This window comes from Microtus oregoni, unplaced genomic scaffold (assembly GCF_018167655.1).
Source record: "Microtus oregoni isolate MIOR12 unplaced genomic scaffold, Mior012 000008F_ref0000371, whole genome shotgun sequence".
In the NCBI taxonomy this organism is placed as follows: domain Eukaryota; kingdom Metazoa; phylum Chordata; class Mammalia; order Rodentia; family Cricetidae; genus Microtus; species Microtus oregoni.
Window position 1 is genome coordinate 10,576,646 of NW_024543067.1, and position 12,598 is coordinate 10,589,243.

General features: G+C 42.4%; 1 protein-coding gene across 1 annotated transcript; it reads right to left on the reverse strand.

Moving 5' to 3' along the window:
- Positions 1–273: 273 nt before the first annotated feature.
- Positions 274–3,040, reverse strand: LOC121451677 (60S ribosomal protein L24-like). The gene is made up of 2 exons (XM_041657375.1): positions 3,021–3,040; positions 274–784 (listed from the first exon to the last, which is right to left on the reverse strand). The coding sequence occupies exons 1-2, from the start codon at positions 3,038–3,040 to the stop codon at positions 316–318; spliced, it is 489 nt and encodes a 162-aa protein (XP_041513309.1). The 3' UTR covers positions 274–315.
- Between the last annotated feature and the right edge of the window lie 9,558 nt (positions 3,041–12,598).

Below are 12,598 nucleotides of genomic sequence, written 5' to 3' on the forward strand. Positions count from 1 at the left end.
CATCAGAAAGCAGCATTGTCATGTTGGGGACTGTTTGCTATTGTCGTAAGTGTGTTTAGGCTCTCATTGTGGTGGGTTTTCTACTCCAGCTTTCCCTTGAGTGACAACAGGCTCAGTTGCTTCACAGGATGGGTTGAAGAGTGATAGATAGGTATATTATTTTGAAATTTTTGAAATACTACTTTGAAAGGATTGTATTATGCAATTTTAACTATTTTATAAGCACACCTGATTTGATTGACTAAGTATCCAGCAAGTTTTTTTTTTTTTTTCAGAGTTTGAAATGGACTTTATTCAGAACTCTGATCTACCAAGTTAGCGTTTTCCACCAACTCGGGGAGCAGAGACCTTCACAGGCTTCACAATCTTTTGTTTAGGTGCTGCTTTTGTGGGGGCCTTGGCAGCAGCCATTGCGGTCTTCTTGGATGCCTGCTTAGCCTTTTTTGCTTCCTTGGCAGCCCTGATGGCCTGCTCTCGCTGGGCTTTCCTAACTTCTGGTTTCTGATTCCTCTTGGCCATTATATCAGCAAGGGATGCAGCAGTGATGGCCCGCTGGAATTTGACTGCGCTGCGGGTTCTTTTCTTTTGAATTTCTTCCGACTGTCCTTTTTTGTGTTTCCTTCTGTACAGGACAGTCCAGTTTATCTGCCGGGGATTCCTTTTGGACAGGAATGCGGACTCGCATTTTGCATTAAGAAACTGGAAAACCTTCCCGTCTGTCCTGGCATAGCGCCGCCCGTGTCCGGGGTAGACCTTGTACCCGCTGAAACTGCACAGCTCGACCCTGGAAGGAAAACCCAAATCCCGTTAGGGTGTGCACCGCAAAGAAAAGCCATCCCCTGGCCCTCTGCCGGAGGATGGAGGCGGATTGAGAGAAGCAGAGATCGCTTACTTCATGATCTCCAGCAAGTTTTTAAATAAGTATATAGCTTATCTCTAAAGATTACATCATCAGAGCTATAATCAACATGATGAATTTGCCATTTTTTGCACATTTGAATATGAATAGAATATACAACCTTTTCCATCTAAGTTTGTAACTAACTGAGATATATATATGTTCCTTTCACTTAAGCAAATCTTGAAATAATAACCCCAATAAAACTAAGGGAGGAAATACAATCTTGATAGAAATTTAGGGAGAAAAGAAGTCCCCTCCCACCAGTATCTATTACCTTTAAAAAGACCCAATTTGCGTGTAAGTTTATCAGTATGTCTTGTATTCTGTTTTGTACTATTAAGATAACAGAATTTTGAATCCAATGAGACACATCCTCCAGAGGACATTTTGGAGAAGGCCTGGCTTTCTCTGTCCTTTCTCTAGCCTGCGTTTCTGTGGTTGGGCAGGACTAATCTTGGCTCCTGCTCTGGAGTTCAAAAGTCATCTGTCTTCCCTCTTGCAAGCAGCTTGCTCCTCAGTTCTTCCTGGGATTCAGGCTGGGGGAGAGTGATTTATGATGAAAGATGGTTTGACTCACATTTGCACATTGTCCTGGGAGACTAACGTTGAGTGATGATGTAACCTTTAACACAGACGACTTTCTTCACCCACGTTTGGTTTATTTAAGTTAATACCATCCGGTAGTTGCCTGTTTTGATTTTCCCCAAATCTTTGCACTTTGCCCTCTCTTTATTCTTGATAAACCCGGGCTCTGCCCTCACCATTCTGCTGGCTTTCTTTGGGGATTTGCAAATTGCAGGTCTGCTTTGGTGGAGAAAAGACATTCGTGGGCATCTGCTCTGCACAAAAACCTCCACCCCAAAATTACTGATACATAGTCACGAAACAGACTGCTTGAAATTGCCAGTTTCAGGATGAAGGAAAGATAAATCAGTAGGAGTCACGTCCCCTTGTCATGGAGCCCAGTTTTGACCTTCAGGGTTAGGGGACCTGATGGGCACCGCTGCTTTGTTCTTAGCCTTTAAGTCCTTGCACAAGGCTCCAGTGTGGGATCTGTCGGTTTTGAAGGGCTAGCTTGCTGTGGCTCAGGGGGTTGCTATAGTAACGCTGAGCTTCCAGGTATTCATGTGGGTGGTGTCAAGAACTGGGAATGTTTCCAGAATGTTCTTAGTGTTCCATGGTCTCCTTGGGGTCAGATTCATTTCATGCTGTCATGGGGTGAGGCAAGGGCCATGAATTTGAAGCGACAATCCATCAGCTATAAGAAGCCAAGTTGCGTTTTCTGTTAGTAAGTCTTTTTGAATCTGGAAGGAAGCCAGCATAGTCTCACAATAAGGCTCAACTTCAAAAGCCTCAGGGGAAACTGTGGCCAGGTTTGGCCTGGATCAGTCAGCAGTAACTTGCTGTGGACACAGAGACGAAACATGGTCACTGCAGAGATCAGAAAGCAAATCTGAAATACAGTGAAGGCCTCTCCCCTGACTGCCACTTGAGAGGACTTTTCTGTGTGATCACAGCGATGTAGCTGTTATCATCAAAATAATACCCTTATTTACACACATCTGTATCCTCTTTGATTAGCCAATCATTCATTTTCATTTTAATATGTTGGCAATGTATAATTCAATTGCTCCCAAATTTGTTGCTACATTTTTATGAATAGCCAATGTGATATCACGTTTCAAGCGTGTGTCCATTGCCACCTACAGACAAGGAAAAATTCCATTATATCAGCATGTGTGTAGGGGGTGCAAACACTGAATATGATGTCTCATCAGAAAAGGTGCACGCCTTTAATCCCAGCACTTGGGAGGCAGAGACAGGTGATCTCTGTGAGTTCGAGGCCAGCCTGGTCTACAGCGTGAGCTACCGGACAGGTTCCAAGGTACACAGAGAAACCCTGTCTCGAAAGACCAAAAAGGGAAAAAAAGATTCTAATTGATCAGGTAAGACAGCAGGAGCTTTCAGAGGTTGGGCAGTCCCTCAGTGTTTCAGACTCTGAACTGAGGCTTTTCTTAACCAAAGAACAATAGGACCTTTAATCTGATGGTTGGAGACCCCAGGACTGAGCCCTATCCAAATCCTAATTTTGTTTTGCCATTAACATGACCATCCTCACCCTCTCATCACAGCCGCCATGCCCAGACTGTTTCCTGGATGAATTGCTTTTTAATGGGGGCATTTCTTGCCTGGCCAGGAAGCAATAATTTGGCTTTGTAAATTTTTTCCCTCCCTTTTGCTGCTGTTCATCTATTTCTTTGAAGCTCACACCCTTCAACAGAGTCTCTAGGAAGCTCTTGGTGGCAGTATTGGGATTGCTGGGCAATCTGCGTGGATCATGGCAAATTTGATTCTTTTCTTTTTTTCCCCCTCTTTTCTCTGGAGCGGGGAGGGGGTGAGCCAGGCTGTCTGCCTGATTGTTTCATTCCAGCGCTCGCTCACCTGGCCAGGGTGACCTGCCGGCTCCTCCCCTAGGCTGAAAACCCCAGCTTGCGATTTGTGAGTTCTAAATCAGTGTCCTCGTGTGCCTCTTTGAAGTTGGTAGCGTTATCTTAGGAACAATTCTTTTGAAGTATATTGACTTCCCCAAATCTCTAGGTTTGATCCAGTTCTTAGACAAAAGGGTGGCGTATTTTTTTTTTTTCTATGCATCCAAGACAATGCATCGAAGCCACGGGCTTCCCAAGCCCTTATCCGGACAACACAGGATTTTCTGAACTCATAAGAGGCCAAAGTCTCAAATTTCACTCTGTAGACATTACAGTTTGACAAATCAACATATTTCACTTTAACGTTGACGTTAAAAAAGTTTATTTCTAATTTCTGTAGTAGGACTTTGAAATAGTAAAGCCATGGTTGAGAAGTGGGGTCCTTTCTAAGTCACCATGTCCTACCACACCAGTGTTTAGGTTTCTTGGTTCAGTTTTCTCACTGGGAAAAATAGGCCAACCCCCCTTTCACAGAATTCTTATGACTGGACTATTTTACTTATTAAGTAAGTGTTTCAAGGATTAAGAGTAATTTAGTATTTTAGCTCAGATTTTTGTTATCATCTGAAGTGAGTAACTGGTAATTCCAAGAAATAGCCGGCATGCTTCTGAATATGTGGTGTAGATTAAAAGTTGACGGAGAACTCACTCTCGTCCTTGGCTCTTCAGTTTAAGATATATAGGATTTGAAAATTTCCTGGAGCCTCCCTTCCCACAGACAGAGCCTATTCTGCAAGGGTTGTCCGGGCTTCCCAGGAGAAAGCGGAACAGGGTAGTGACAGCTGTTTGTCAAGATCGCTTTCCAGGACAGCAGGAGAATTTAAACTCGCTGCCTTCTGCACAATGTTTATGCGGTGCAGCCACGCTGTCCACAAGTCAGGACCCCACTCTTTGTTATGACCGAATAGCATTCCATGATATGCAGCATACCACACCTTTTCATCTGGTAATAGATGCTTGCATCGCTTCTACCTTCCGGCTGCTATGAATATGGTTCACAATCTGGTAGAGTCCTGGAGTATATAGTCGCAAGGGAGACAACAAATGGGATTGCTGAATCATGTAGTAATAAGGAAACTTGGGGTGCTGGGGGGCCAACCTCAGGAAGTCCATGTGCCAGACGACCACTCTATCCCAGAGTCCCCCCTCGATCTTACACAGTAATTATGTATTGACATGGCCTCACCTTGATGGTTTTCACTGCCTGACCGTTATTTTGCTTTCTCTTCGGTAATGCACAGATATTCTGATTTCCCCATTTCCTTTAAACTCCTGACACATAATAAATGTCTCAAAATCCGTGCCAGTCACTTGATCATTCTTTGGTAGAGTTCTTTGAAAGCCGACTTTCAAGAGATTTTGATTTCTGTCAGTATTTGGCTATAGCTTTCATAAGTATTTCTGTGTTATCTACGATGACCAAGTGACCTGAGGAAAGCAACTTTGGGCTATGAGCACGGTCAACCCCAATGATGAAAGGCTTGTTGGGGAGGTGGCAAAATGGTAATAATTAATGTGTTCCTGAAATACACGTGATAAGATGTGTTCATATTTGGGTGATCTTTGTAAACAGGGAATTAATACATTCCTAACGTCACTGCATAGCACGACAAAATCACATTTAGCTAAGCCATAGACTGGCAGCTTTTAGCAACACAGAGCATCAAAATTTCATTGATATGATTTCAGGTCTGTGCTGCAACTGCCCTTTAAGAAATCCACCCACCCACCAAGTTCTAGTGAGTGTATATTCCACCGTCTGAAACAGATGGAATCACCTTGCTCTTCCAAAGAGGCGTCTGTTGGTTGGTTGTCTCCACTAGTACCTACCAAGATAGCTCGTTGCTACAAGGCAGGACAGACTCAGGGGCTTCTGGGATTGATTCCATCTGGTGGTTCATTCCCTGTGTGATTCGCTGTTATGGTCTGTTTTCTGGTTGTCATAAAGCAACATTTGAGACTTGGATCTTTATAAACAAAAGAGATTTATTTGGGTTCAAAGTTCAGGGGGCAGAATTGGCAGATTGTAGCATAATAAAGCATTTGGCATCTCATGATAGGAGCACGTGAGAGTGGCCAGAGCCATGCGTGGAAGGGGAACAAAAGGCAAGAGAAGGCAAAAGGCCAGGGAGGGGCAGGCTTGTTCTTTTATTGTGAAAAGACAATTTCTGTCCAAACACTAAGCAGCAAGATTAAAAAGTTCAAAATATCATTTATTTAAGAGGAAAGAAAAGAGTGAATAGTCTTTTCTTAAAACATAATTAATACATGTTTGCCACAAGGATAATCAGAAAACAAATGGAAAGAAAACAGCAGCAAAAGCAATAACCCCCTCAGTCCACCTTAAGGCACCAGTGCCGCTGCTTTTTATATTTCGTACAGGAGATGCTTATGGCCACCTAGTGCAAGCGGCTGAGCTACAAGCAAGCTAACTTGTATTGTTACAGCCCTCCTACACGACATGTCCACAAGTTACAATGGTCTCTATAGAATTAACACTGCCACGAGTTAGAAAACACTTCCCATTTATGCTATCAACAAGCAGTTTTCAATGTGATTGATACCTGGTACTAAAGACAAAGATTAAAATTATTCCCGCACGCTTTCCTAATAAATTTGCATTCTCACATGAAAATTAAAATAGGAAAATCACCCACTGTGGAAAAGGCCCCTTTTACAGGAAGTCTGAAGTGTGTAAGCACAGCAGAGTCTAACAGCAGCGATGATGAGCTCCTTGCTCATGCGTACACAAAGGACCCAGTGAGTCGGCTCCAACAGCTGGTTCATCCTAGACTGTCATCCATCCTCCCCCGCCACCCCCGCCCCCACCATGTGAGGTCAGTGGCACAAGGGGCAGCCCCAAGTTCCCATACAGAGGATATTCTAAGTCATTCTCCAGACCAGGACAAAGGAACTCTGATTTTGTACAGCAGACCCAAAAGTTAGCTTTGGTGTACAACTCTTTAAGTGGAAACTGACAGCTAATCTTCATTTCATGGAAGCAACTGCCCTGCTAATGATTTACAGGCAGGCACCATTCTAAAGCCTGGGCCGCATCCTCAAGCATGTATCAGAGCAAAGGCTTGCTTACACTTTGAAAAAGCTACACTCCACTGTCTGCAGGCATTTCTGTAAGGCTTCTATTCCATTGTCCTGAGGTCACTTCAGTGATTTTTTTTTCAATTTTTCCATATTTATTTTATTGGAGAGAACCCCATGGTGTGAACTTATTCAGAGAAAGCCTTGGGGGTACACCAGACAAGGCATCTATCTGCACGCCTGGGAGGAAAGTCCCAGGAGAGACTTCTCCTGCGGCATAGGATGATGGACTTTTAGCCTCCTCGCTGTGCACAGCATATATGTGGTTGCTGGGACCCCGTGGCCGGTGACAAACAAGTAAGCATTCTACACAAAATAGAAACTTTGGAGTCATTGATTCTTAAGAGTGTAGTGAGGTCCTGAAAAGAAAAAAAAACTGAGAAAAAGCATACGTACAGTGACATTACTTTATAAAATGTTGGGCCAGTTTACACTGCCCCAGAGCTGTTGGGCTGCTCATGTTCTTCGCCACTTTTACCAGTCTGTATTGTTTAATGCGAGCGCGCGCGCCCGTGTGTGTGTGTGTGTGTGTGTGTGTGTGTGTGTGTGTTTATGTGTAGGTGTCAGAGGAGGTCAGAGGACAACTTTTAGAATCCCCTTCCTACCTGCTGATTGGACTCAGGTTGTTAGACTCAGGCACAAGTGCATTTGCCCCCAGAGTCACCTCTCCAGCCCATACATCCATGACTGCTTACGACTTGAGCACATGTCCATATGCTTATTGTCTGTCATCAGATTTATTAATGTCAATTAAATATCTTGCTTGTTTTCTTATGGTTATTCTGTGGTTTTGTTTGTTTGGAATTCTTACATTCTTCACATGCGTAGTTCATGTTTGCATGTGTATATTACAAGTAACTTTTAACCTCTGACTTGTATTTTCATTCATTTAGTCTTTTATTTTATTTTAGTTTTTAATTACGTGTATATGTGTATGTATGTGCAGTGTCCATAGGGACCAGCAAAGGGTGTTGGGTCCCCTGGAGCTGCAGGTAAATGTAGCTATACGCTGCTCAGTGTAAGACCACTGAGCCATCTCTCCAGCCTCTCATAGGGTCATTTGATAAGTTCTCATTTCAATGAAGTCCAGCACATATTTTTCTTTATTTTGAAACATGCAGGGTATGATACCATTCTGTTCTGCTGCCATCTATACCTTTGCTCTGTCTTGTGTGTGTGTGTGTGTGTGACCTAACCCTCCACATTTCCTTTCAAACAGATCTTAGTTCAAAAAAAAAACTGTGGGTCAAGAGGTTTATTACTCATCACAAAAGAACTAAGGAGAGCCCCCAGCGGCGGAGACCCCCCCTCCCCCCGGCGCGTGGGCCCCGGCAGCGGAGACCCCTGGCGCGCAGGCCCCGGTGGATGCGGGATAGGCCAAGCATGAAACAGTGAAGCCCACACTGAGAGCAGATCGCTCCACTACTACTAAATCAAGTAGGTTTTTTGGGGCCTGGCCTGCAGAGTGGTAGAACGTTTATTGACGAGGTCCATGGGTGAACGGGAAGCCTGGTCCTGCCCCTGAAGACCCTCCTGAGTGGGGAGAGTGTTCTGGACCCACGGCGGGACACAGGAAATGGAGCAGGGGCATTCCCCGACCCCCTTGACTCCCCATTTAGTCTGCAAGTGCAGGTACCCTCTGCCTGGGCTGCTCCTCCTCTGCGGCAACCTCTCTCTCCCAGACCCATCCCAGCTTGTGCCCAGGAGCCTCCTTCACTCCCCCTCCCTTCCTTGGGGCTGTGGGATCACCCAGTTTAGCCTGTAAGGGCACTGGGTCAGGAGCTCAGGGTAGAGGGCAGCGAGAGTTTCTCTGTTTTGGTGGCTGGCCTGCAGAGTATTAGCCCTTTGGTTGGTGAGGCCCCTGGTGAACAAGGAGCTGGGTCCTGTTCCTGAAGACCCTTCTGAGGGGTGAGAGGGATCTTGGCCCCCGGCAGGAGCCAGGAAACAGAGGGAGGGCATTTGGTAAGAGGAGACCCTGGCCAGCAGGGAAACCTGATCTGGTGTTAAAAGACCCATTAGATAGCATCGATAGGAGGAGATGGGCAGGCATCAAGGCAAAAATTCACCCAATAAGCTGAAAAACAACATGAAAACACCAGAACCCAATGATCTTACAACAGAAGGATTTGAACACCCTAACACAGAAGAAATGGAAAAAATTGACTTTATGAAAGCAATAGAGTCCCTTAAACAACATGTGAAAAATGCCCTTATAGAAATGGATGAGAAGTATAACCAAAAGTTTGAAGAAATGAGTAAATACGTACATAATACCCTGGGAAACCAAGAAAAAAAGATCAATCAGGTAATGGAAACAGTTCAAGAATTGAAAACTGAAATGAAAGCAAGGAAGAAAACACAATCTGAGGACCAGCTGGATATGGAAAATCTAGCTCAACGAGCGGAACCCACAGAAACAAGCATAATCAATAGAATACAAGAGATAGAAGAAAGAATCTCAGATTCTGAGGACACCATAGAGAAAATAAATGCACTGGTCAAAGAAAACAGCAAAGCCAACAAATTCTCATCACAAAACATCCAGGAAATATGGGACACAATAAAAAGACCAAACCTAAGAATAATAGGAATAGAAGAAGGAGAGGAGTCACAGCTCAAAGGCCCAGAAAATATCTTTAACAAGATTATGGAAGAAAACTTTCCCAACCTAAAGAAAGATACTCTCTTGAATATTCAAGAAGCATACAGAACACCAAACAGACTGGATCAAAGAAAAACATCCCCCCACCATATAATAATCAAAACACAAAATACACAGGTTAAAGAAAGAATATTAAGAGCTGTGAAGGAAAAAGGCCAAGTAATTTATAAAGGTAAACCAATCAGACTTACACCTGACTTCTCTATGGAAACCATGAAAGCCAGAAGGTCCTGGATAGATGTACTGCAGAAGCTAAGAGACCATGGATGCAAACCCAAACTACTATACCCAGCCAAGCTATTGTTCACTATCAATGGAGAAAACAAGACATTCCAGGATAAGAACAAATTTAAACAATACATAGTCACAAATCCAGCCCTACAGAAAGTAATAGAAGGAAAATCACAACCCAAGGAATCCAACATTGCCAACACTGCCTACAATAACTCAGGCATCTAGTGACCCTTCACCAGCACAACTCAAAGAAGGGAGACACACAAACTCTACTACCAAAACCAATAAGAATAACCAGAGTAAACAACCACTGGTCATTAATATCACTTAATATTAATGGGCTCAATTCACCTATAAAAAGGCACAGGCTGAGAGATTGGATATGAAAACAGGATCCAACATTCTGCTGTTTGCAAGAAACACATCTCAACCACAAAGACAGGCATCTACTCAGAGTAAAGGGTTGGGAAAAGGTCTTTCAAGCAAATGGTCCTAAGAAAAAAGCAGGTGTGGCCATATTAATTTCTAACAAAACTGACTTCAAACTAAAACCAATCAGAAGAGATCGAGATGGTCACTTTATACTCATAACAGGAACAATTCATCAGGATGATGTCTCAATCCTGAATATCTATGCCCCTAATATAAAAGCACCCACTTATGTAAAAGAAATATTACTAGAACTCAAGGCAGACATCAAACCCACACGCTAATAGTAGGAGACTTCAATACACCTCTCTCTTCAAAGGACAGGTCAATCAGACAGAAACCTAATAGAGAATTAAGAGAATTATTGGAGGTAATGAAGCAAATGGACTTAACAGACATCTATAGAACTCTCCACCCAAATAGGAAAGAATATACCTTCTTCTCTGCAGCTCATGGAACCTTCTCGAAAATTGACCACATACTCGGAAACAAGGGAAACCTCCACAGATACAAAAAAATATCAGTGTCCACCTGTGTCTTATCAGATCATCACGGATTAAAGTTAGAAGGCAACAACAATGCTACCCTCAGAAAGCCTACAAACTCATGGAAACTGAACAGTCAACTACTGAACCACACCTGGGTCAAGGAAGAAATTAAGAAAGAAATTAAAGTCTTCCTTGAATTTAATGAAAATAAAGAGACAACATACTCAAACCTATGGGACACGATGAAAGCAGTGCTAAGAGGAAAGTTCATAGCACTAAGTGCCCACTTAAAGAAAATAGAGAAAGCTTACATTGGGGACTTAACAGCACACCTGAAAGCTTTAGAAAAAAAAGAAGCAGACGTGCCCAGGAGGAGTAGAAGACTGGAAATAATCAAACTGAGGGCGGAAATCAACAAAATAGAAACACAGAAAACAGTCCAAAGAATCAATGAAACAAAAAGTTAGTTCTTGGAGAAAATCAACAAGATCGACAAACCCCTATCCAAACTAATTAAACAACAGAGAGAGAACAAGCAAATAAATAAGATCAGAAATGAAAAGGGGGACATAACCACAGACACAGAGGAAATTCAGAGAATTTTTAGATCTTACTACAAAAGCCAGTATGCCACAAAACTGGAAAATACAAAAGAAATGGACACGTTCTTAGATAAGTACCATATACCAAAGCTAAACCAAGACCAGGTGAACAACCTAAATAGACCTGTTAGTCGCCAAGAACTAGAAACTGTTATCAAAAATCTCCCTTCCAAAAAAAGCCCAGGACCAGATGGTTTCAATGCAGAATTCTACCAGAACTTCCAAGAAGAGCTAATACCTATACTCCTTAATGTATTTCACAATATAGAAACAGAAAAGTCATTGCCAAATTCCTTTTATGAAGCTACAGTTACCCTGATACCAAAACCACACAAAGACCCAACCAAGAAAGAGAACTACAGGCCTATCTCACTCATGAATATCGACGCAAAAATTCTCAATAAAATACTGGCAAACTGAATCCAAGAACACATTAGAAAAATTATCCATTATGATCAAGTAGGCTTCATCCCAGAGATGCAAGGATGGTTCAACATACGCAAATCTATCAATGTAATCCATCATATAAATAAACTGAAAGAAAAAAACCATATGATCATTTCATTAGATGCTGAAAAAGCATTTGACAAAATTCAACACCCCTTTATGATAAAGGTCTTGGAGAGATTAGGGATACAAAGATCATACCTAAATATAATAAAAGCTATTTACAGCAAGCCGACAGCTAACATTAAATTAAATGGAGAAAAACTCAAAGCCATCCCACTAAAATCAGGAACACGACAAGGATGTCCACTCTCTCCATATCTCTTCAATATAGTGCTTGAAGTTCTAGCAATAGCAATAAGACAACATAAGGGGATCAAAGTGATTCGTATTGGAAAGGAAGAAGTTGAGCTTTCGTTATTTGCAGATGATATGATAGTATACATAAGTGACCCCAAAAACTCTATCAAAGAACTCCTACAGCTGATAAACACCTTTGGTAATGTGGCAGGATACAAGATCAACTCCAAAAAATCAGTGGCCTTCCTATACACTAAGGATAAGGAAACAGAGAGGGAAATCAGAGAAGCATCACCTTTCATGATAGCCACAAACAGCATAAAATATTTTGGGGTAACTCTGGCCATGGAAGTGAAAGATCTATATGACAAGAACTTTAAGTCTTTGAAGAAAGAAATTGAAGAGGTCACCAGAAAATGGAAGGATCTCCCCTGATCTTGGATTGGGAGGATCAACATAGTAAAAATGGCAATTCTACCAAAAGCAATCTATAGGTTCAATGCAATCCCCATCAAAATCCCATGAAATTCTTCACAGATCTGGAGAAGACAATAATCAACTTTATATGGAAAAACAAAAAACCCAGGATAGCCAAAACAATCTTATACAATAATGGATCGTCTGGGGGCATTACCATCCCTGACTTCAAACTCTATTACAGAGCTACAGTATTGAAAACAGCTTGGTATTGGCATAAAAACAGAGAAGTCGACCAATGGAATCGAATAGAAGACCCTGACTTCAACCCACAAACCTATGAACACCTGATTTTCGATAAAGGAGCTAAAAGTATACAATGGAAAAAAGAGAGCATCTTCAACAAATTGTGCTGGCAAAACTGGATGTCAACCTGTAGAAGAATGAAAATAGATCCATATCTATCACCATGCACAAAACTCAAGTCCAAATGGATTAAAGACCTCAATATCAGTCTGAACACACTGAAC